Below are 26051 nucleotides of genomic sequence, written 5' to 3' on the forward strand. Positions count from 1 at the left end.
TAGTTATATGATGTCCAATGGCTATAAGCCAGCCCCTTTGGATCTGTCTGATGTGAAGCTATTACCTCCTCAAGAAGTTTTAGTGGATAAGCTTGCAGAAAATGCACACAACGTTTGGGCCAAAGACAGAATAAAACAAGGATGGACCTATGGCATCCAACAGGTAAGAAGTCCTGGGTCAAGCCTGCTGCAAATGCTAGGAGATGGCGTCATCCATCAAAATGCCATTTTACTTTGGTGGGTATTAGATTGGAAGATAGAAGCTGCCCTTGTACTCTATCCCTCATGCCTCAGTGCACTCGTTATTTATAGAATCAGGACTGGATGGAATTTGTAATGGTCACATTGACATTAACTCTAGGCAGAATTCCAATTTTTGCAGAAATGGATAGGCTTACCTTTCCTTTGTTAGTCTGGTTCATTTATGATTGTGTTCCCTTGTATGTGCCCGTTGGCTGCCTCTTCCCTCATTCCTTGTCTTGCTGTTTGCATCATGGAGAGCTGAGCTTTCTTGCCACTCTCCAAGGCCAGAGTAAGCCTTCCGCACATCAACACAGTAGGTCAGCAGTGTTTCTTCAGTTTCCTGCTGAAGGTGAACAGGAGGGGAAGGAGAGGGGCAAAACCAGTCTGCCAAGAAGCCTGTGCCCCTTACTTTAGCCCATCAGGCCAGAATTCCTGGGCACAGTTCTTGGCTTACACAGGAGACAGACTAAGAACCAGGGCCCAGCAAAGAATTAGATGGAGTTAAGAGCCATACCATCTTTTCCTTAAAGTCATCCCTCATCTCCTTAGGTACCTAGATTGCTATCAGGGAAGTTCAAGGGTAATGGTGTATACACGTGTATATTCATGTCTTAGCCTCCAACTCTGCACATGTCTGGAAACCCAAGAAGACCACAGCTATGGAAATCATGGCAGAAAGGGGGAAGGGGACTCAAAACAGTGGCATATTTGTTTATGATGACTTAGGACCGCAATCATTGCCATTGTCATCTTAGTTCTCCCTAAGGAACTGAGGAGGACTCTAATATAAATGTGTGCCTGCTGTAAGGAAATGGACCCCCTGTGGTTCTGCCACCTTTTCTGATGTTTCAGGGAGCACAGGTGTTTCTCTGCATTGTTTCTCTGTGAAGAGACTGTTGTGAGGAGACTCAAACAGTTTAAATCACGGTGGAATAGTTACGTAAATCCCCATCTGCCTTGCCTGGGGAATAAATTTCTAACCAATTTCATGACACTTCATTTTATTCATAGGCTGGCATTATTAAAATGTGTTTTTTAATGCTAGCTTTAAACATTAGCAAAACCTTTCCGTATATATTCATTTAATCCTGAAGAGAAGTAGTAAATGAGTATATTGCTAAATATCAAGGCACTGGGGGAAGAAGAGCTGGTCAACTGACAGCAGGGAGCCAGGACTGTGTCCGGCAGTATGTAAGTGGGACAAGCTCTTGGTAAAGACAAACTGTATTTCCTCAGAGCCTCTTTTCTCCGGCTTCACACAGGATTTAAAGAATAAAAGAAATCCCCGGCTGGTGCCATATGCTTTACTGGATGAGCGTACCAAGAAGTCCAATAGGGACAGCCTTCGTGAAGCTGTTCGCACATTTGTTGGTTATGGCTATAACATTGAGCCTTCGGACCAAGAACTGGGTGAGTTGAGCTTGTTCATTCTGGTCCTGGTTGACTCGACTGGTTCTCTTCTGCAGAAGTGCTGACTTTGAATAAGTCTAAAATGTACTATTAGAAATGATACTTGAACCAAAGAGCACTGAAGTAAATGGTCTATTTTAACAAGTGATTGGGGCGGGGAGGGAGAACCATGTTTAAACTCTATGGTGAGCACCTCTGTGGCCCAATCCCACAAGGAATAAGTGATCCTACAGTTTAGCTGGAATTTGGGGGATATTTGGTCACAAAACCAAGTTACCTTTATTTCTCATATCTACCAGACATGTGAATGTCAGCTTACTTTGGAGCCAGGTTGTCTCATTTCACATTTGAAACTGATTAAAATCACCAGCCCAGAACTGATGGACATGTCATATCATCTCATGCCCAGGGAGTGCTATAGGCAAATTAGGGTAGCATTACAAGTGATTAAGAGTATACATTTGGCTGAAGACAGATCTGGGTTCAAATCTGCTCAGCTTATTGGCTCTGAGACCTTGAACAATTTTTTCATCTATAAAGTGAAGACGGTGTTACCGACCTTATAGCATTGTTGCTATGTATAGTTTGTAAGGGATCTACACAAAGTCATCACTCTGTGTGTTAGCTTATATTCTGATTATGATATGATGATAGTGGTGATTATTCTGTTAGGAACAAAATGTCATGTTGGGTAGTGGGAGGTCTGTCATCTTTGTTGTTGTGAGATTCTTTTGAGAATGCTACCTAATTATTAAAGGCCTGTGTTCTCTCTTTACCTCCTGTATCCTCTGCTGCTCTCCTTCTCACAATAGCTGACCCAGCTGTGGAGAAAGTCAGCATTGACAAGATTCGATTTTTCCGGGTAGAGCGGTCTTATGCAGTGAGATCTGGAAAATGGTATTTTGAGTTTGAGGTGGTAACTGGAGGAGACATGCGCGTTGGCTGGGCCAGGCCAGGTTGTCGGCCTGACATTGAGCTGGGGGCTGATGACCAAGCCTTTGTGTTTGAAGGCAGCAGGGTAAGTTCGGATGGTGTCCGCATATCCCCAGTCCAAGTTTCTCTGCTCCAAACATTTCCCTGGAAATTGGAAGTACTGAGTGTCTGGATCTCTGGCTTCAAAGTGAGTCATCAGCACCACTGGCTAATTTAGGTCATTGAGTGACCAAGAGCTAGCTATGGTCACTTTGGTCTGTTGCTCACATCCATGTGAATTGTCCCTGGTAGAAGACTGAGTACCTTGTAAAAACCGGGTACAACTACCAGTTAGGAGAAATTGCTCATGGAGTCATTTCTTCAGCTGGACTGGGGGTTTTTGAGACCTCCAGTCCTCTAACCCTGCGGACTTATTTCCTAGGGCCAGCGGTGGCATCAAGGCAGTGGATATTTTGGACGTACATGGCAGCCAGGAGACGTGGTTGGATGTATGATTAACTTGGATGATGCTTCGATGATCTTCACACTGAATGGCGAGCTGCTGATCACCAACAAAGGCTCTGAACTCGCCTTCGCTGATTACGAAATAGAGAATGGTAAATTTCCCACCCTCCCCCCACTGCATTCCAGCTCTGAGTTGAGGGAAGATCCAGGGAGAGCTGGGTGAGCTCATCTACCTCCTTACTCAAGATGAACCATCCTTTGCATATTTGAAACTCTGGTGGTATACTATCATTTTTGAAGAGTCCAGACAAATCATGGTGATATTTGGTACGGACAGCATAAATGCAACTTGTGAACTTCCAGATAGCTTTAGAAGCTCTCCTCGGATTCCCAGCCCTGCACGTTGGCGTGTTAAGGTTTCCCAGCATTACAGAGGAAATGCTAATTGCATATGGACTTAGGCCCTGGGAGAATAGAAAAGTCAATGAATTAAAGAATTATCCTTTTATTCTGATTTGAAATGTCATTCTGCTTGTTTGTGTAATTGAACTTGATGCTTTGGTGAGAACCACTCAGACACAAAAGTTTGACTTAGCTGTTCCTTGAATGAAATATAATTTATTTTGAATTCAGACATGCTGGGAAAGCCAAGCACAGTTGCACTCATTAATGGCCCTGAATAGATGGCAGTCGGGCCATTGCCTCTGGCTACACTGAGGGGACATTGGTACTTCTCATTTCCCTGTCCGCATAACTACAACACGTACCTACGTGGCTGGCCGCGCATAGCAGTTAAGGAGCACTGCACTGTGAGTCAGCTGATTCATACCTGACAAGCTCTGTGACTCTTAGAGACTCTTGGCTTGACCTCTCTGGGTTTCACTTTTTCCATCTATACCAGAAAATTAGAGGATGGACCATACAAGTTCCAACATCCTTCTCTGTTAGAAAGTTCTAGGGCAATGACTTAATACCCATTGTACATACGCCTCTTTGCTTGGTGCTGGCCCACTCTCTTTTCCTTATAGACAAGGATGAGGTGGAGAGTTGAGAAGGTAAGAGGGTGCTCCAGGTCGGGTGACCTGAGCTGTCCTCCTGCGTCTACCCCCCTCCACCTGTGACATCTTGGGTTGACTTTGCTTAACCTCATCTCTCCCTCTGTGAATGATCAGGGCTCCTGTTAGCTCTAAATTTTTGAAACTCCACAAAAAGAAATGGTTTTCATTTAGAAAGCTAAAAAAGGTAAAAACTACTTAAGCAAGAGCAGCAGAAATATGTGTAACTGTACATAGAATAATGTAAATATTCTTTATTTACAGAGTTTTAAACTTGATAAATCCCTTTCATGCCTTTTATGGGCACCTGTTATCCATACCTCACTGTACTCTAAGAGAACTTTAAAGCCACATATTTGGGAAATAGGTTGCAAGTCAGTGTCTTTTCCTAGAAAGACAAGATGACTGAAGCCAGATGGGGTCATATTTTCGTGCCTTCTGCAAAGGTTTAAAAGCAAGGTTTTAAAGAAAGAATCCTGGTCTCAGAGACCTGTGGAAAAGACGTTGCCAGCAGAGAGAATGACCTTTGTGTCACTCAGAGGCACAGCAGAGGAAATGTGTAGGACAGAAGGGCAATATAGAAGGCCACCTCTGACACTGAGCTTAGGAAACCTCTGTCTTCCCAGTACCCACCACATGCAGCGCTCTCATCTTGAGGCCAGGAAGAGAAGGAAGAACTAGAAGATTGAGGCCCATCCCTAAGGAAAGTAGCTCCCTAAGGGAAAAACAGTGACCAGTGACCTTCTCCTGGCCCCGCTGTGTAGGAACAAGGGGAGGTTACTTCCCTAGGAGTCTTTGGTCTCACAGAAGGGAGGGCTAAGAATCTTGTATGTGGTGCAGAATTAGAAGAACTTTGTAAAGTCCAAAGCCTTGCTGCTCAAAGTATGGCCCACATGTAAGAAATGCAGGATCTCAGGCCCCCATGCCACACTGCTGAACTCCTGTGGTTTGCACATTAAAGCGTGAGAAACAGCGGTCCAAAGTATATATAAACGCAAGCAGTAACAGTGTGAGGGGGCTTGTTTTCTCATTGTAAAATTAAATGACTCACAAATATGAAAAGAGAATTCCTAACACAAAGTAGTAGATTAGAAATGGCAAATGAGGAAGACAGAAAGGAAATTCTAGAAATACAGGCTCGAAACTGAATGTGAAATAAAGACTCCGAGAAGTCCACCTCTAAGAAGCAGGGTATCCTGTCTGAGCATATAACTACAGTAAGAATAATAGTGTCTGAGTAGTATGAGTAATAGTGTAGAATCGGAAAATGGCAGGAAAGGGTGTGAGAATCTGGGAGATTTGTCTATGGAATTTATGGAAGACAAGGCTGTGAAGATAGGGAAGGTGCAGGTGACAGCCTTGAATACCAAGACTCAGTCTTTTCATTCAAGAAATTTGTGTTGTCAGATTTGGGCCATGCACCCTTGGCCTTGACTCTGGGGCATGGGAGCTATTGTAGGGTTTGAGCAGAATGCTATAAAGAAGAGGGATGTTTTACGGTAACTTTGCTTTTCGAGATCATCTGTGTTGTAATGAAAGAACTGTCTGCTAGACCTTTTGTGTATGGGGACACGATCTGACCTTCAGAATCACAAAGTCTATTATTAGGGAGCTGTTTTATAATAGAATTGTACCGTATGGTGTTAACATATTGTGCTGTAATATTGTATTGCACTTTGATAATACAGAGACAAGATAACTGGAAGTCTCTTTCCATTCTGTGATGGCTCAGGAGTCTGCGGAAGGACAGTTGAAAGGAAGTCAGCAAGCCCTTCTTTGGTAACAATAGCCTGGCGGCCTAGAATAGCCCTCTAGCTCTGGCTCTCGGCATAAGGTAGAAAGAGACAACAATTCTTGCCTAGAGCTGTTATGAAAAGCAGCTGTTGAAATAAAGCATTTTTTACACAGTAGCCCCCACAAAGCAGAATCCCCCTTGGGCTTGTGTTCTGGTGGCCAGCATCTCAGCCTGGATTCAGGCCATTCCCTCAATGGGAGTGGTGCTGGTGGGAAGTTTCTAGACCTTCCGGGGAAGGAGTAGGGACAGGCATTCCATCACAGGGCTGTTTGCCTCTGGGTTATTTATAAATGGTTGTCTCTATCCTCTTCTGTATCATAGCTGATACCCCTTATCTGCATCATTAGGATTGTCCTAATCATTGTTCCCTACTCACATCTCTGGCCTGGACCATCACAGTTCTCTGTGTTGTCATCTCATAGCTTCTGGAAGCTCAGAAGCTTCGCTGATGAAACCTTTGCTATTAGTCTTCTCTTTATTCCACTTAAAGGAAAGGGAGATACAATCCTGAATGCCCTGTTAGACCTCAGAACATGATGAGGGAGCACAGCTTTCTCCCGTGTGGCTTCTCTGCCAAGCACTCCCCCGGGAGACAAACTGCTCTGGCGTAGCTTTGGTGTCTGCAGGGACGGCCTCCCCACTGCTGCTTCTGGGGGCTCGGCAGGATTTCACAGATTCCCCCAGCTCTGCTGGCAGCACCCCCATAGGTGGCAGAGGAAACATACCTGCAGGAGCTGTCACTGCCCTCTGCAAGCAAACCACACAGGTGCCGGGGGTCCCCCGCCATTCTCGAAAACGGCTGGAGCAGAGGCACACCACCCCTGGTTTCTAGCATTGGCTACGAGGCTCGTGACAACCTCCATGCTGCCTCTGAAAGCCATCTTCCTGACGCTTACTGAGAGAAGGAAATGCACGGGGACAGCACATGCTACTGGAGTGAGACTCTCAGAAACGCCCAGGGAAAGTCCCAGGCACTCCTCTAATCACTGGTCTCCAAGATCACATTTGTTCCTTTACCGGTATGAGCTGCTCTTGTGTCTTTACAGCTTGAAATGGATTAACAAAAGATCCCTGATTTAGATCTTCTAGGGAACCACATTTGTTTCTTTTTCCCCTGAGCTCCTGAGTTAGAAAAAGATGGCCCTCCTGGCTCTCCCTCTTCCTAATCACAGGACTAGTCAAGGGGCCTTGTGAGACAAGATTGAGCAGAATCTGGAGTCCTCTGTGGGATTTAAATGCCTCTGCTCTTGCCGTCCTCTCTTGGAACAAGAACTCTCCTTGCATCTTAGTTCAAGATAATGCTATTTGCGAATTTCCTCCAGAAACCTCTTCAGAAATGTCAGCATACTGGGCCTTCTGGGTGGTGCAGTCAGTGGAGCATCTAACTCTTGGTTTGGGTCGGGCTGTGATCTCAGGATCACGGGATCAAGCCCTGCATCAGGCTCCGCGCTCAGCATGAAGTCTGCTTGGGATTCTCTCCTTTACCCTTTGCCCCTCCTGCTCATTTTCTCTCTCTCTCTTTCTCACTCAGGTAAATAAATGAATCTTTAAAAATAATGTCAGCTTATTGTACCTCATAGGCTGCATATAGGGAAGGGCATTTCCCTTCCCCTTTATTTTTCTGTCCTCTTACTTTTCCAGTTTCATTTGAAGCCAGGGTTAACTGAGTTGTGTGCGAAGTGCAAACCCTTGTTTATGAGAGTCATTGCTCACTCTAATGCCGTGTGACCTTACCAAATGGATCTTTTTATCCAGATTTATTCCAGGAAGCTATATGGCCACTTGAGAAGTAGCCCTTTTCATCTAAGGGGCCTTTGTGTTTGAGGGCCTCCCACTGCTTTATCTGGAGGCAAACTGGTCAAGGACATAACACTTAGGGAGAGTGAAGAAAAACTCACAAAGCAAGTCATTGTAGGTAAGAATTAGATAGCAAGCCTCCTGACCTTAGTCCCCATTGCTTGCTCTGGCCTGCTTCTCTGACAGCCTTCTCCACATGCTGGCTCTACCTGTTTACCAGGGGACAGACCTTGAGCAAATTCAGCTTGCTAAGCCTCAGTTTCCAGTTCTGTAACATGGGCATAACAATGAGCCAGATCTTCAGAGCACTAAGCCCAGTGCCCAACACCTAGAACGTACTTGATAAATGTTAGCGGATGTGGTTTATCATTATTGTCCCCCCAACCCCGCCCTTATCTAGCCGTTAGAAAGTTACATGAAATTTTAATGCCTCAAAGAAAGGACTTTTAGAGAGGGAAAGATCATGAGCTACAGTCTCTCAGCTAGCTGGAGGGAGCTGCTGATTCAATGTATCTGGTATCAAGTGGTCTTCCCTGGGAGAAAGTGCAGGTATCTTAGGAGGATTTATCTTTGCTCTTGGTCCTTTCTTGGTTTTCTCTTTCCTGAACCAGGCTTTGGATCTAGCTTCTTTTCAGCTGTTTTACTGAGCTGTCCCATCCGTGCCCACTCAGTCCCAGGTGGTGTCAGACAATCTTTCCTCCATGGGTCTCCCATCTGTGACTGGTACACCTGTGCCTTCTCTCAGGCTCTGCTCCACTCTCCCCTGCAGCAAGGGCTGCTGTCCTGTAGGGATAGTACTTGACTCTGATGAGTGCAGTCCTCTGCCCGGGACGTGACTGCTATTTAAAGCTGGGGCATTCATCCCCTGGAACATTCACCCCTTCTCTTGCACACTGACTGGCAGGGGGTCTGTGAGTCAGAGGACGTGGGATCTTGTCCCATTTTGTTACTTGCCCTTCTCATGACCTTGGTCAGGTCCATTAGCTCCTCAAGTCTTCAGTTCTGTCCTAAGTGAAGTGCTGTTCGCTTTGGTGGTAGCTTAGGAATGAAGAGGAGCCCAAGTCCCTTAGAGAAAAGACATCCCACACACATTACCTGTTTTTTTTTCCACGTGTGTCTTACACTGCCTGGTGGTCTGTGACTAGGAAGTTATTCATGTGACCTGAGTTGTTATTCACAAGTCAGGCTTTTGTGTCTCCTGCTCATGCATTCCACCACCCAAGTCAATAGAGAAGAAGACAGGAGAAGACCAGTATTCCTAAGATGTCCTTTCTCTGCTCACATCAGGGTGACCCTGCTTTGTGATCTTGGCTCCAAGTTACAGCTACTACGGTAGCAGTTTTCTGGGTTGTGTTAACCCCTTTAGCAGAGGCTAAAATGTGGTCCTGGGAGTAGCGATGCCTTCCAGCAGAACATTCATTGCTCACTATTCTGTTTTTGTCCCTTTTTGTAGAAGTTCCTTGGGATCAGGATAATTTTCTTCCCTGACATCTTTTCCTAACGCATATCCCTCTGTCCCAATGGGAACCCAAGAAATATTGCTAAGAGGCAATGCTCATTCCACGCTAGAATCTGATTTCTAAGGGTCCCTTATTTACAAAAAATCGACATCTGCAGAAAGGAGATGGTTTCCTCTATCACGGTCCCTGGCACAAAACTGCCAGACGCATAGTGCCACTCTGGAGGTTGCATGATGGGGCGCTTATCTGAGCGGTCCATCCACCTGCCCGAGGCTTGGGCCACCCCCTCCTCTCGGCCCTCAGCACCCCTGAGTGGAGGCTGCTGCGTGATCATCACCCTCATTGTGCTAGCATCACATTAAAGCTCTACTACTTGAAATGATACCAAATGGTCTCAGATAGTGTCCTAAATGAGTGGACAGTTTCCGAAAGCAACCAGCTTAGCTTGTGAGTGATTTGCTTTTAACTTCTGTGATTCATCTACATTGAAACTTTGTGCCTCAGGCCATGGCATGTCATCACTGCCTCTAGGAGGAGTGGCTTTTGTCCCTGGTTTCTACTGACAGAAGCTCTTACTGTTGAATGTAAATTCTCCTGAAGTTGGCCTTTACATTTCCGCTTAAATAAACACTCCGGTCTTAGGAGTGACACTAGTTTACTTTGTGCAGGTTCCAGCCCCTCCTTTAGCCACTGGCCTCCGAGCCCTCCTCCCCTTCCAAGTACTCTCCCTACGCCTGCCTCCCGCACCGCCACCCCATAATTAGTGCTTTCCCGGCTCTGTCGACTTGTCAGTCCACAATTATGATTTATAAATATCCCACAGACAAGAACGGCAAGCAGTATGAAGTTCTGCTCTGGAATATTCTGTATGGCAGATTGTTAATATGATGAGAATTGGGAGTAAGCTTGAAAAGAGACCGTAAGTGTAGGAGGGTAGGAGGAACTGCCCACGGCTTCTGCTGGGAAATCTCACCTCCTGCTTGGGTGGGGCCCACAACAGCAGGCTAGGGGCCTGGCAGTTTGTAAACAGTATTTTGTAAACCAGCAGAGTGCACGTTCAGAATCAGACTCAAGACGGGAAGAAACTTAGATCACCCATTTCACTGGGGAAGATGCCGAGACATTGGGCTGTTTGTACCAAGTCCTCTTTTAGGCTCCTTGTGTTGTTCTTGGCAGTGTTTTGAAATCTCCCAGGGCCTAATGTCAATTTTAATGAAACATAGATAAAGAATTTTACTTATCCTCTTACTTTTCCAGCTGATAACGTATTTATACCCTAAGAATAATCTCGGTTAGATGATTATTTCTCCCCCAAATCATGTTGAACCAAAGTCAGCTCTCTTCCCCAGACACCAATGGCAGCCTTAGATTCCATGTGACCTCCTGCAGCATCTGTGTGCCAAAGGACTGTGTCCCCTCTTTCCTCCTGGACCCAGAGCTGTGAAGAAAGCCAAGGTCTGACTTGCTCAGAGCTTCCTGGAATGGTCCTGGGGGCTGAAGCAGCTCTCTTCACCCTTGTGCAGGCTTTGTGCCCATCTGCTCTCTGGGACTGTCTCAGATCGGCCGCATGAATCTCGGGATGGATGCCAGCACCTTCAAGTTTTATACCATGTGTGGCCTCCAAGAGGGCTTTGAGCCTTTTGCTGTCAACATGAACCGGGACGTTGCGATGTGGTTCAGCAAGCGCCTCCCGACGTTTGTCAACGTGCCAAAGGATCATCCCCATATAGAGGTAATGTTACACGTCGTGGATGGCCTAGGCAGGGCAGGTGGGCCGAGGCGCTAAGCTCCTGCTAATGCTCCTGTCAACAGGCAGCTGTATACCAAAGTCCATGCCCGGGCTGCCTCCCAGCCACCACCTTACTGGCCCTCCGAGCTGTCACTGTGGGCACGTTTACTGTGGCAGCTCAGGGGCATCTTGCAGACCGCACCCATCATGCCAAGACATCCTTGCAGATCTGTCCCTGGGCCTTTGCGCCACTGTATTTCCTCCAGATGTTTCTGTTCTGCCGTGGCCATACGAGTACAGTGTCCAAAGACCTTACGTGTTGTTTTCCTGAAAAATTTCAGTACCTGTACTCAAGATGGTATGTCCCAGACCTAATTCTTTGCTCATTACACGATGTCTTTTAGGTCCTATATATTTCTGCGGGACCATGTCCAACGTTTTAAGCTGACATGTAGCAGTTGATTATGATACCCTCATCTTGTAGGAGGGAGCTAGAGGAAATTGTAAGGAGCCTGGTATGGGTGCTGGTTCTACATCTGCTTACCACTATTTTCCAGTGCCCACCATGATTTTGTTCATGGAGCGTGGGGGGGGTGCTGCTAATGGAAAGTCAGGCAGATCCGCTCCCTTAAAGCATGAGACCCAGTGGCTTGCTTCCACATGACCATAAGCTCCCTTAACTCACCTTCCAGTGCAAACCCAACAAACACCAGCTCTTACTCCTCTCCTTTTTCCCACAGTCTTAAGTAGTAGAGACTTCTATGTATGATTCTTACCTAGTCAGCACTTGAGAAAGCTGGCTCATAAACTTTTGAGGTCAGGAACCCCTTTGACAAACTGATGGAATCTGGAGACCCTGTTAGAAAAATATAAACATCACAAAAAGATAGGTAAGGACACTCAGAGACCCCAGGATAAGAACTGTTCTCTAGAACGTAGGGAGATACTTAGACCATGAAAAAATTAGTACAAGTCTTACTTCACTTCCCCTCCCCCTCCCCACCATACACACAGACCTTTTAAAAAACCCAGCTTTGCTCTTTCCTCCTCCAGCCCCAGCCCTTGCAATGCTGTACCCGGCATTGGGAATTTCCCCAGTATTTAGAGGTATCTCAACCCTCAGGCTGTGACTGGGGTGGGGCTGGGAAATGTGCCAGGTGGGAGATTACCTCTCTGAGGGTACCGTAATGTCTTTCCTAGAGCTTTGGGCTTTCTGTGGTCTTTTTCCCTTAAATAGTCTTTTGCCCGCTGACAATGGAAGTCTGTGGAAACACTTTCTCCTTTAGCCACTCGCTCCCTGATTTGAAAGGTCATTGTCAGCAGATGACAGACGGTGTCATCCAAATACCACCCCTTCTGTTACACCTGTTGTCCACCCTTGATCTTGCAGAAAACCCAGTGGGCAGGTTCTGAAATCCCTCATTTCTTCGGCCAGAGGCAGATCTGTTATTTTCTGTGGAGCAGGATCCAAGTAATAGTGAGAGGAACGGTTTGGCTATCATTGGTGACAACTTTTAGAGTTCACAGAAAGCCATGACACATGGAATAGCAATGAGGGAAGGAGGGACAAGGTCAAGGCAGGCGCCCAGATGTATCAAGTAAGGACCCATGATGTTTCCAGGTTGTGAGGATCGATGGCACCATGGACAGCCCTCCATGCCTCAAGGTGACCCACAAGACATTTGGCACACAGAATAGCAATGCCAGCATGATCTACTGCCGCCTGAGCATGCCTGTTGAGTGCCACTCCTCCTTCAGCCACAGCCCCTGCCTGGACAGTGAAGCTTTCCAGAAAAGGTGAGGGCAAGCCCTGCCCCCATCCCCCGCACCACTCTCATAGGTGCTCCTCCTGTGTTCTGTAAAGTTGGCTTTCCCTCTCTGTTTCTTGCTTTGCCGGAGCACAAGTGGGTCAGGTTCTCTCTGCTTTCGGTCAGGTAAAGAAACAGGAACGTATGTTGAGTGCATGTGTGCGTACACAGGCATGGGGTGGGTGTTGGTGCAATTCATAGTTAGCAGACAGGTCAAGCCAAACAGGGTTACATTTAGTGGAAAACTTTCTGCTCTTCTTGAGCCCTCTGGGTCCTCAGGCTCCTTGCAGCCTATAAATCCTATGTTTCTGGAGGAAAAGGAATATAAGTGCATAAGAGGGTACAATTGTCGTTGCTTTTGTGTGAAATCAAAGCCTCTAGAGGCAAATACTGCCTTCTTTGTGTAACTGTGGCCAGTGTCCAACCCAGACTTCTTCCTTTCCTGATAAGGAATATGTTCCTTGTTGTCTTTCTTTAATGTCTATTCCTTTTTTTTTTTAAGATTTTATTTATATGACAGAGAGAGACAGGGAGAGAGGGAACACAAGCAGAGAAAGTGGGAGAGGGAGAAGCAGGCTTCCCACTGAGCAGGGATCCCGATGTAGGGCTCGATCCTTGGACCCTAGGATCATGACCTGAGCCAAAGGCAGATGCTTAACGACCACGCTACCCAGGCCCCTTTTCCTTTAATGTCTATTTCTAATCATTGATGTATGTCTGCCCCTCTGGAGCTGTCTTATCCAGGTTTCCTCTAGATTTTCCCTTTGTACATGGTTTTAAGCAAGTGCAGCTGCTTGAAAGAACAGGACGGGGTATTCCGAGGTATCCCTGCCCACATGATTTCAATCTTTCCTCCCTCCCCCTAGCTCTGACTTACCAGCTGGGCTGAGAGACAGGAGTGGGAAGTCAGAACTTTGGCTTGTGGTAACAGATTACAAATGCCCAAGACCAGTTGGGATCGCTCATGTATAGGAAATCATTTTCTAAACTTGCCTTCGTCATTAAAGGTAGATCAACTGCCTGTCAGAGTTGTGGAATTCTCTATACAGCTGAATAACTAAAACATGGATTATCTTCCCCCCCCAACCCCTGCCCCAGGAAACAGATGCAAGAAATACTCTCTCATACCACAACAGTAAGTAAATGTGCTCAATTACGGTTTTAATTATTTGATTCTTTGTTGTGCCTGGTAATATGCCCCTTACAGCAAAGATCTGTCTAGAGATCTTGTTTAATTGCCAATTACTGTGTCTTTTAATATCCATCTTGATGCTTCCAGAACACATCTCCGACATTTCTCAAATGGGGAAAAGGAAGACAGTCATTCAGTACAAAGCAGAAGTTCCACCTGGAGCTCCTAATTGGGCACCATTGTGTACTTGTGCCCATTGGGCAACAGGGACCTGCTCTGCCTTTCTGATTGAAATGAACAGGGAGTGGGGGGGGGCTCTTTCATAGAGTCCTTTTGTTTGTTCTTTTATGTAAACTTCTATGAATCAACTCTCCCATCTCTCTGAGCAGTGCCAGGAATAATGTTGAAAGCAATCAAGTGAGAAGCAGGCGCAGGGAAGAGTCCAGATGATGGAAACTGATTTTTGTCCCTTTTCTCTCGCTAGACAATAGGTAGAAAGCAACACTTGCTAATTTCTTTCTTTCTCTCATTCTTCTTTAATACCCCCCCCCCTAAAAAAGGCTTTGGAAGAAATGCATGTCACCCCTTCTATAAAGTTATCCTGTAATCCCAAGGTGGTGGGTTAACCATGATCAGAAATAACATTGTTGCTACGAGATGGACAATATGATGCCCTCTGAAACACAGAACAAATGACCTGCCCAAGATCATACAAATAATAGCTGCCAGTGGCAAGATTCAAGCCCCAGTTTGGTTGACTCTTATCTCCTAATCAACAAAATACAACAGAATACACATAAAAGTAGCTTCATTGAGAATAGATGTGCTCGATTTCATAAAGAAAACGGTGAAGTGATCCCTTAGGTAAAGTGCTTTAGCTATTACCATGGCATAGTGGGACACTGCACAGATCATAACAACGCCCGCCAAGAACTCCTGTAGTTCTCAACACAGCCTGTCCCCAAGCCACAGACAATGTGGGCTTTTTCTTTTGCAGCGTCTTTTTCATGACTTTCAAAAAACAACAACACAAACACTTTGTACTTCCCTATAGAAGTGGAAAGTATAGCAGGAGTCCCCCTGTTCTGGACAAGGGCAGTCTGTGCCTAGGAGAGGGTGAGGGTTCTGTCCTGACCATTCTGAACGGCAGCTCCCCGGATTTCATCAGTAGTATCTCTGGGCGCAAACGGTAATAGATTAAGTGCTCAATTGTCTCAGTGTTAATGTACCATAGAAAAGGGAAGAATAAGGAAGCTGGATTCTCTAGTCAGCCCATCCTAAGTCTGGGGTGCAGCACCATTCGGCTCTAGAGCTTTGTGTACTTGTTGAGAAAAGAGAGCCAAGTGGGCTTCTCTACTGTTTCTGTCAATTTTGCTCCCCCCACCCCGCAGCTGGGGACCATTCACTTCCTTCTGTGGTCTTTCCCCAGCAGTGCTACTATGCAATCCGCATCTTTGCTGGACAGGACCCCTCCTGCGTCTGGGTCGGATGGGTGACACCAGACTATCACTTATATAGTGAAAAGTTCGACCTGAATAAAAACTGCACAGTTACTGTCACTCTAGGGGATGAAAGAGGCCGGGTCCATGAAAGGTAAGGGGGTCTCCCAGTGGGCGGGGTCAGCCACCAGGCTCCTCACTTCCCCCCAGCCCCCAGCTGTCTTATTTCTCCTTCTGCCCAATACCCCAAAAGAAGGAAACATCCCCATGTCTATGAAAAAGGAAAAGTGAGGCACAGGTTTAAAAATCCTTCACCAAACAGGGAGTACTGTGGCATAAATGTTATTAGTGGAAATCTAGGCTTATTTCATCACATGTGTAAAACATGACCCAGGGGTGGGAGAGGCTAATGGACAATTGGGACACTGCGCTCCCTCTCAAACACATCTCTCTGAGTTCTGGGTAAGCCCCAGTTTTGACAACGTCAAAATGAGACAGAGAAATATCCCTGGGTGCCTAAAAGAAGTTAATTCAGAAGAAATGAAAAGATGAACCATATCACATAGCCACTCATCGACTCCAGACTCCTCATCCTAAGGATATAAGGTGTCTAAAGGCATAAAGAAACATAAAAGAGAGACAGCAGACTTATGAATAATAACCACTGATACAAATTAGGGATCTTGTGGGAAAGCATATTTTAGGTATACCATGGCTTCCCACTGGTCCACTGAGTTGGGAAGAGCGGGGAGGGGATTGCCACCAGAGAAAGAATCTCTGGCCAGCCGTGCCCCAAAGACACCCAGGAGACCAGGCTTTGTGTCCATCCAAGTGGGACTTAAGAGAGTGTTTCCCAAACAGACATGTTTTCTAGTGTAATAAGTTGTCTCCCAAGCTGGTCTTTATCCCTACAAATTCAGGAACGTTTTGCAGCCGATATCCTTTCAATGTTCCTGGCTTATCAAAGACTGGTGGCCAGAGAGGTCCCCAAGCATTTCTCTGTCATGGGGGACCACTGTGGGCAGGTGGTGAAGAGCAGACTCTAGAAGCAAACTGCCTGGGTTTTAAACTGGGTTCCAGAACTTACAAAAGGTGGGACTTTGGACCACTTAACCTTACTGGGCCTCAGTTTACTCATCTATAAAATGAGGATGATAGATCTAGTCTCCTAAAGTGATATTAGGATTAAATGAGATAATGCATAGAAAAACGCCTGAAATAGTGCCTTGACCCAGGCACTGAATAAGCATTACTCTTATTACCACCCCTGAAAGTCTTATTGCAAGACCCAGAATAGATGCTATAAACAACATGCCGTGTCTTGTTGGTTAGAAAGGAAGCAGGCAAAAGCAGTCAAAAGACTTTGCTCTTTAGCCAGAAGAACCAAAGGTTGCTGTGTCTATCCCAACTGGGTTTATTGCTCGAGTTTGCTGGCTCCGCCACACCAGTCAGATTACTTGATTTATCGGAGCATTTACTGGATCACATTTATTTTGAAAACCGACAGGTTAGCATCTGGAACAAGACCGAGGAGGTAGGAGGTACTCAGCAATTCTTAGTTCTTTGTCTCGTATAATAAGAAATAAATACAGGATCGATTTTCAGATATTTGGAGGCATTTCAAATTTGGATCTTTAAAACATGACTAAAGCATGGCACTTTCCATTCCCACAACTTCGGTTTTAGGAATTGAATTCGACAGTAGGCATCCATGGACTTAGTACTCTCATCACTGAAAGGCAGGAATAGTATGGCTACAGTTTAACCTTTATGGCAACCTAGCAGTGGCTGTCACTCTTTGGCTTTTAAATATGAATACCTATAATGGAGTTTACGCTGTGGGGAGAGGGAGACAGCCAGCTGAGAAATGCACCCTGGCTGTTACTAGTTACTAGTTACTAGTTGTTACTAGTTACTGAAGAGTGCAGGAAGCAGAAATCCCAGGGGAGGGCCAGGTTGTGTGGGTCAAGGAGGTAGTTGGGCCTTGGAGACCACTTGTGACCTACTTTGCAAGTGTGCCCGAGCCTGCCATCCTCAGGATGACGGCCTGGGTTTTCAAGGATATTACAGCCTTTTTCCCTGATGCAGATTTTTGCTCCTGCCTTTTATGCCGAATCCCTGTATAAAACAGCCTATGGTGGCTGCCCTCTCTCTACCTCCATCTCTTGTCTCTGAGGTGGGAATACAACCATACCCACGATCTCTTTCCAAAAGGGGAACTGACACAGAGCCAGGAAACAGGTACCTGAACAGTATGTTCTTTGGATGAAAGTATCTTGCTGGATTGCCACATCCCTGAATTGAGTGGTTATGTCTGAGAAAATTGGGTTGAAGCTGGATGAATTTATTTAAGAAAAAAATTGTTGGGGGCTGACTGGAAAACTTCATCGGAAGGTTTCCGGGGCATTTCCTTGGGCCTTGACTGTATACCATCCCAGTCCGGATTCTGTGCCTCTTCCTCTCTTTGGCTTCTAGTGTGAAACGCAGCAACTGCTACATGGTCTGGGGCGGGGATATTGTGGCCACTTCCCAAAGATCAAGTCGAAGCAACGTGGACCTGGAGATTGGCTGCCTCGTGGATCTGGCGATGGGCATGTTGTCTTTTTCTGCCAATGGGAGAGAACTCGGCACCTGCTACCAGGTAAGGATGGCTCTGGGTTCGAGCCAGCAGTGTCCCCAGCCTGTGTGTTTACGGCTGTGCTCCTCATTTTCCAGGTTCAACATTCCCACCACAGCCTGGGCGGGTTGATGAGCCCACGTGGTTCGTAAGCCATCGAGGAAAAGAAACAAGAACAAAAATGACTTCGTTTTTACAAAGAGAAAATGGGGAAATGTGTCATTATTTATTGGTTGATCAGATAAGAAGTCTTCTCTTTTTGTGATGGTCTCTGAAAAGTGATTGATTTATTCCACGAACATTTCTTAGGCAGCTTTCATGTTACCTGTACCATACAGGATGAAAAATCTAAAATGTGAGCAGAGATACTCCTTGCTTTAAAAAACTTCTGTGCTCAAAATAGAGACTCATAAAAAATTACTGATGTGCCAGGGTGTATTCCTTTGGCAAAAAGGTGATGCTCATTCCTTATGAATTCCTTACAGGATCTTTTAAAAATGCATTTATATAAATGATATGTTTCTCTGTTTCATTGACTGTGAGCTCTGATAGAACTGCTTGGGAAAACCATCAGTTGCACAAATGTAGGTTCACTCATCATTAACCACAAGAAGGTTTACTCTTTGAGGCAGGATTTTCAGGCTTGATGGCCAGGTAAACTTGGGAAGTGCCACATATTATATCCTCTTTCTGATGCTGGTAATGAACATTAGCACAGAAGAACTTTAAAAAATACTTTAGAAAGAAACCAAGCATTTCTCTTAATACTTAACCAAGAATAGTGTTTTTTTTTTTTTAACTTTAACAATAGTAGTTTTCTGTAAGTCTTGAGTTCTACAAAGCACATCTGGAAAAGGCTAAATTAAAGAATTAAATTTCTATGTTAAACTTTCTTGACACTCCCACGGTAGAACGGAGATACATGGAGAGTGTCACCCGAGTTGAGAGAGGAAAGAGCTCAGCTCCATCGAGAGTGGTGAGGGAAATGTTCGTTACAGAGAAGCCTTGATATTGAAGCAAAAAAGGAATTCTTCCATGAGAGCAAGGGGAAGTATACTAAGGTTGAAAGAATGGCACAGGAGGTATCTTCATGGAAATAAAGAAGCCTAGGGTATATTTGAGGAACAATGGCCAGCCTAGTAGGGGGCCTCTCTGGTTAGTGGTGAGAAATTCATCTGGAAAGATAAGGAGGTATTGATGGGAATTGAGGAGTGCTTGCAGGTTTCTGACCAGAACAGTAACTCCAGCAGATAAAAGGCATCCCACTACTGTGTAAATGGATAAAACCCCAAGTTCTACAGTTAGCCCCATGTCCAGCCTCCAGCCGAAAAGCCTCTTGGCAGCCCTTTGTCTGGCCTGTGGTTGGAGAGATGGCATCTAGAGGGGAGAGGTAAAGTAGCCGCCCCAAATTTGAATTGTTTGGTGACCAAAAACAGACGGACCAAACCCTTCCTGGTGTCCGGGGACAGCGTGCCGGCATGGGGGCAGATGCCGCCTCTCCAGCCCCTCCCCATCCCCCCAGGAAAGAGTGGCACCATCCACACCGCTCAGCAGACTGGTCCAGCCACAGGGGCCCAACTGGCCGCACCCAGCAGGAGACCTTTGCGGAAACCAGGCTTCACGGCCGAAAGTAAACTATTGGCCTTTAGTACTTTCTCATGATTCCGCCCCCGAGCCCCTGAGAAAATGCTTATATACATTACTGCCGTCCTTCAGAATCCATTAGCTTTTTCCCATTAACTTTTGAAATGAGTTTGACTAAAGGGTCCTCCCCGAGCTGCAGAGAGCTCTGAAGCATCTAATAACTCGGAAGGCCAGCCAGGCTTCAGAGGGCCCTCCCTTACTAAAGCCAGGGCCTTGGCAGCTGCAGAGACTTGCTTGCCTCCAGGAAGAGCCCGTGCTGTTGAGGAAATGTCACAACGGGGAGCAGGACACTGGGGCTGTTTGCATCCGGCTTTCAGGGCAGCTCCTGGGTGACGCGGGGGCTGGTCCACTGTAGTCTCTGAGCAGCACGCTGGCACTGACAGACCCGAGATGCCTCCCCCCACTGCATGCATGTAAATCCTGCTGTCTCTGCTCAGGGGCACCATTGAAGGGGATTGGAGGGTGCCAGGGCTCAGCACGGGAACCCCCAGGAGGAGGCTCACACCCGGCCAGCCCCCCTTGCCATTCCAGGCGAGACCCTCCCCTGTCCAGCTGTGCAGCTGGTCCCCCGGCCGTGGGGTCATTGCTATTCTGCAGCTGTGGCCATTTTCATTTTTCAATTATCTCAAGAGGAGCAGGGCAGCAATATTTATATGCTGGCTTTCTATTCAGGAAGACCAGTAACCAAAATAATGAGTGGAGGATTCTCTCAGATGGCGTTGCTAGAACAGCCATGCAATTTGAAAGCTCTTTCTGTCGCACTTAATGTAATCATGGGAGAAATGAGAAATAAAATGTGTGTTGAAGAGCTCTTCCTCAGTTCTTGGCCACCCTGGCCACGGTGCTCTGAGGACAGAGCCCGCTATAAGGCTCCGATTGACGAGAGGGGCTAGCTTTCAATTCAGGCCAGTTCCTGTGCCCTGACCTTCACACGTGATCAGAAATAGAATGTCTATTATTGCCAAGACAAAAGAGATCAGCCAGTGAGAAAAAGGTCCCTTAAATACAAAAGGGAAAAACCCCATGGCCCTTCCCGGCAGACTCCGATCTAGGCCCCTGCTCACATGACATCGGAAGTTCTCCACCCAGAGGCCAGCACTCTGGTCAGTAGCCGTCCGTGTACATGAACTGGAACCTGGCACCCAGGAAGCGCATGGGAAGTATTTGTTGCCAGACTAGCCAGCCTGGCTGGGAGGCCACCATTTCCGTGTCTTACTTGCTGCTTAACAATTTACCACAAAAATTCGCAGCTTAAAACCAATACATTTGTTACTTCACAGCCCTGGAAGTTTGGGTTCTTCACTCGCGTTCTCACCAGGCCAAAATCAAGACATCCACGGGGCCAAACTGCCTCTCTCTGGAGGCTCTGGGAGGAATATATTCCAAGCCCATTCGGGTGTTGTCAGGATCCAGTGTGGTTGCAGGCTGTGGTTTGAGGTCTGTTTTTCCTTGCCTGCCTTTTTTTCTTGCCTTATCTCTCTGCTCCCAGAGGTGCCCACATGCCTTCTCAAGTAGCCCCTTCGATCTTCAAAGCCGACGAGAGCAGGTGCTCTTCTCATTCTTTAATCAATCTGACTTCACCTTCTGCCCCAACAAGAGAGAACACCTGCTTTGTAAGGGTTCCTGTGATTAGATTAGGCCCACAAGGATAATCTCTCCATTTTAAGGTCAACTGGTTAGGAGCCTTACTTCTGTCTGCAGAATTCCTTTTGCCACATACCATAGACAATCCCAGGAATAACCCCGGAGGTCAAGAAGGCCACCGAGGATTGTTTTTACACCCCAGCTGCCATTTTTATCCTCCTCTGCACCTATGGTAAGCCCACACTTGTGTGTTCTTCTTTTTTAAGTGGTTGAAGATAAAATTCCATTGTTCATCATGGTGAAAAAATACTGGGCATGGTAGAAATAAACTCACCCCCGGGCATCTAATGCTTTCAAAGCCCCTCCGCTTTGCCAGGGACTTTGCGGAAGGCCCTAGCATTTGGCTGAGTGGTTTATGAAGTTTGTAGGGACCAGTCCTGAGGGAACTGAAAACACACTACCCTCTTTAGCCTGTAGGTCCCAGTACTAGTGTGACTTCATTCAGCATAGAAAACCTTTGGGCTTTAATGCATTTTTTTGTCCCCATGAGATCAGATTTGTGGACTTCTTGCTGGTCCATATGAAATATCCCAGCCACCAGAGCTCTGCTTCCTGAAGCTTACAGTGACTTGAGCATCGCTAATTCTTCTGAATGTCACGTATCAGATTTCTGAGAAATTGGGGCCAACATAGGATGTATTGAATCAAAATTTCCTATTGCTGTCTAAATAACTATTCATTAAATGTCCTTTACAAAGCTTATTTCAGACATTGCCAGGCAGTTCTAAAAGCCCCATCACCACATTTTGGTTTCATGGGCATTTATGCCTTCATATGGTCCATGGATACCTGAAGCATTAGGCATAAACCGAGTGTTTATACATAGCACACGAGCCCCTGCGTATCAGGAGAGTTCACTGTATGCTGAGCACAAGTCTGCTTTAACCAGTCTGACAACCTCTTTCATCATGAGCAAGTTATAGCACTAGACCATGTAGTCTTGTAAGTCACTTACAGCCATGAAAATGTGTGTTTTTATAAACCTTAGGTCTAAAGGCATTGAAGAAATGCATTTTTAAAAGGAGGCCTGTAACCAAATACTCTGACCAAAAGAAACCTCTTTATTCATTTTCTATTACTACGTAAGGAAGGACCAAGGTAGTGACTTAAAACAGCACACCCTGATGATCTACAGTTTCCATGGGTCTGGAGTGGAGCCCAGCTGGGACCTTGACTCCATTTCATAAGGCTATAAGCAAGATGTCAGCCAGGCTGCATTCTTTTCCAAAGCTCAAGGTCCTTTTCTGAGCTCATGTAGTTGTTAGCAGAATTCAGTTGCTTGCGTTTGTAGGTTTCAGCCTCCATTTTTTGATGGTTGCAGCCAGGGGTATCCTCAATCCCATGATACCCCCTGAAATTTCCCCTCACGTGGCCTTTCACAGGCCCTGTTACAACAGGGTATCTTCCTTCTCCAAAGCCAGGTGGAGAACCCTCTCTGTAGTCTGCTGACATACAGTCTTTTATACTGTAGCCAAACCAAGGGAGTAACAATTTCTATACCTTTGCTATATCCTATTTGCTAGAAACAAGACACAGGTTCTAGGGGAGGGGGCTGTACAAGAGAGTGGCTCCCTGGGGACCACCTTAAGGTATGTCCATGCTATCCACCATCCCCTAATTGCAAGAGACTTTCAAGAATTTCTTAATGTCTGAATTGACTTGAAGGCAAAGGACTTGGGTTGGTAGAATTAAAATCCCTTAGCTTCTTCCATGGTTTTCCTAGGCTGAGCCCCTACATCCCAGTGGGCAAGTGATAAATGGAGTGCCCGCTATCATAAATAAATCCACACCCTTCATGTAAGTGACAGCTACAAGACAGTCAGTGAATCCCACACTATTTAATGTAGGAGCTAGAATCAAGAGTGGGAAGGAGGGTGGAGAGAAGTCCAGAGGATCTAAGTAAAATGAAGAGGTTTTAAGAAAAGGAGACAGGCTTGGGCACATGGGTGGCTCAGTTGGTTAAGCCACTGCCTTTGGCTCAGGTCATAATCCCAGAGTCCCGGGATCTAATCCCACATCAGTCTTCCAGCTCCTTGGGGAGTCTGCTTCTCCCTCTGACCTTCTCTCTCACTATCTCTCTTTCTCTCAAATAAATAAATAAAATCTTAAAAAAGAAAAGAAAAGAAAAGTAGACAGGCTCTGGAAGCAGAGCTACCTTATGTTATTCCAGGGAAACACCTGCCTGTAAACCAGCAGTTCTCAACCAGGGGTGATTTTCCCTCTACGGGACATCTGGCAATCTTCAGAGACTTTGTTTTAGCTGTCTTGATGGTGGGGGTGGAAAGTACTACTGACATCTTCTGGGTGTAGGCCAGGGATGGCGCAGAATATCCTGCAATGCCCAGGACACCCCTTTCACAGGGAGTTATGCAGCCAAAAATGTCAACAGTGCTGAGGTTGAGAAGCCTGGTCATAAGACATCCCTTGGGCTTGTTTGATCAATGTCTGTTTGCCTTCCGAAATAACACCAAAGTCCATGATCACTTTCTGCGGGTAGGAGTGGTGAATAATGGTATGCAGGAAATGCCTGGCACTCAGGGTTTCCTGCGTGCCAGGTGTCTCCATGCTCTGTGAAGAGTCAGGACATCACATGGTTCCCTGACCACTAACAGCCATTGCCTTTGGGGGCACATTGGTAGCTCCCTACATGTGACCTTCTCCCCCAAGCCCTGAAGAAAGCTGTTGGCTGCAGTTAACAGAGAAAATGAAAGAATATGAGATGATTCAGTTCCAAGTGAGAAAGTGACTAAGGTGGGGTGCAGTGACAGTCACTACTGGTACGCACCAGGTCTCAGAATTTCTGAGCAGCGGAGAAGGACCTACTGGCCAGCTGTCCTCTTTCAGCTGAGGTTAGAAAGGGGGTGTTGGGTGTTGATTAAAACCCTTAGTGACTTAGCCACCTGGGGTTTTTTAAATTCTGAGAGCAAACCTCTCAATCTGTTTTGGTTTCCAGGTGGAGCCCAATACCAAAGTGTTTCCAGCGGTTTTCCTACAGCCCACGAGCACTTCCTTGTTTCAGTTTGAACTTGGGAAGCTGAAGGTATTATCTTCCCCCTTATCCAATGGCTATGATAACATAAGGCAGTATTGACCATTAGGGGAAAAAATCCTAGGCTTCATGAAACAGGGGAATGCCTTCTCATACACCACCTCCCAACCTACCCCACTGACCAGGCCCTTGTACTTGCCTATGAAATTCTTGACAGAGGGTAGATTCCCATTTTCCTTTCTCATACTTCTACTGGGTGCCCAAAGAATTAACTGATGCTAAAATAGCCTATTGTGCAAGGCCTGAATTGGACTGGTAAACCCTTAGAGGTCTTGGGGTTCATCTCTCTGTAGATTTTACTAACCATACTGGGGATCATGGGCCAGGTTGCATTATCCAGGAACTGAGCACCTCTGTAGTGCACAGGCGTTTCCCCCTCAACGCCTTTCTGCCTTGCCCCAGAATGCGATGCCCCTGTCGGCGGCCATCTTTAAGAGCGAAGAGAAGAACCCAGTTCCACAGTGTCCGCCTCGGCTGGATGTCCAGACCATCCAGCCCGTGCTCTGGAGCCGCATGCCCAGCAGCTTCCTGAAGGTGGAGACGGAGCGCGTGAGCGAGCGCCACGGCTGGGCGGTGCAGTGCCTGGAGCCCCTGCAGATGATGGCGCTCCACATCCCCGAGGAGAACAGGTAGCAGAGGAGCCCCAAAGGAGGCGGCAGGCCTGGCAGGCAGCGAGGGAAGGGAAGGAGCACCGTCCTCAGGGGCCACAGGCCCTGCTCAGTTCATGGACTTCCCAGAAGCTTCAGTTTCTCTCTCCCTCCCTCACTTGGATTCTTCACTTAAAAGCAACAGGATATTCTCTACGATATGCCTGCTTCAGGTCTTCACCATGGCTCCAAGGGCCTGCAGTCAGGAACATTTCCATTCCTTTAATTAAAAACTCCAATGTGACCCTGAGATCTATGTTATTACCAACAAGAATGGGGGAAATGAGGCATGCCTCGCTTACTTAGAGAGCCAGGAATGGGCTCCTGGGATCCTCCTGCTAAGGGGTACTCTTGATTATGGTCTACGTTACACCCCAACACTCTCACTTTCTGGCCTTGTAGCCTTGGGTAAATTACTCACAGAACTTACCTCCGGTTCCTCATGATACCGTAAAAATGAATGACCACCCAAAGGACTGCTGGGAGAAACAAATGAAATTGTGTAGCATTGCTGTATGTAGTAAGAATTAAATGAACTTCATTGTTAACATTATCATCCCTTGATCTGTTGGATGAAAAACAAAGTAATAGGAAGTGGAAGGATTTGACACCTGCACACATCTCATTTAAGTATTCTACTGGGTCATGAACTGGCGAGACAGACTAGTAGAGGGCAGAAGTGGGAAAAGACAGGGGTGTGGCCAAGTAAGCCAATTGCAGGGGATCCTTAGACCCATGACGAGGAGAAAGACAAAACAGAAAACCTGAGCAGGGAGCAGAGATTATGGTCTCCACGATGAGGGAGCAACCCAACGACTTCTAAACAGCCTTCTAAGGTCAGGAAGGAGAAAGTGAATTGATGCCACCTAAACTCAGGTGGGAGACTGTTTTCTGTCTGAACGAGAGTGCAGGTGTGTTTGTTTCCAGAGTAGGGAAAGCCCTGTGGATGAGGGTAGATTGGGGATGAGACAGGTGGGGTAGGAGGCTCCGTCTTCTGAGGAGCTCTTCTGTCAGAAAACAGAAGTCCCCCTTATAGCTACACATAAGAAGACTGGGGATGCCTGGGTGGCTCAGTGTGTGAAAGCCTCTGTTTTTGGCTCAGGTCATGATCCCAGGGTCCTGGAATCGAGCCCTGCATCAGGCTATCTGCTCAGCAGGGAGCCTGCTTCCTCCTCTCTCTCTCTCTCTCTCTACCTGCCTCTCTA

At 46.5% G+C, this 26051-nt stretch overlaps 1 protein-coding gene across 1 annotated transcript in view; it reads left to right on the top strand.

Moving 5' to 3' along the window:
- The window catches only part of RYR3 (ryanodine receptor 3), a 502250-nt gene that overhangs the window by 306817 nt on the left and 169382 nt on the right, over positions 1 to 26051 (top strand). Inside the window, exons 24-34 of the mRNA XM_082736877.1 lie at positions 4 to 163; positions 1506 to 1653; positions 2466 to 2671; positions 3008 to 3182; positions 10661 to 10869; positions 12488 to 12663; positions 13773 to 13809; positions 15236 to 15399; positions 17721 to 17886; positions 24104 to 24190; positions 24602 to 24828. Of these exons, the coding sequence (XP_082593003.1) occupies positions 4 to 163; positions 1506 to 1653; positions 2466 to 2671; positions 3008 to 3182; positions 10661 to 10869; positions 12488 to 12663; positions 13773 to 13809; positions 15236 to 15399; positions 17721 to 17886; positions 24104 to 24190; positions 24602 to 24828 (1755 nt within the window). The remainder of the gene's footprint in view (positions 1 to 3; positions 164 to 1505; positions 1654 to 2465; positions 2672 to 3007; positions 3183 to 10660; positions 10870 to 12487; positions 12664 to 13772; positions 13810 to 15235; positions 15400 to 17720; positions 17887 to 24103; positions 24191 to 24601; positions 24829 to 26051) is intronic.

Source organism: Mustela nivalis (assembly GCF_964662115.1).
Source record: "Mustela nivalis genome assembly, chromosome: 6".
NCBI classification, from domain to species: domain Eukaryota; kingdom Metazoa; phylum Chordata; class Mammalia; order Carnivora; family Mustelidae; genus Mustela; species Mustela nivalis.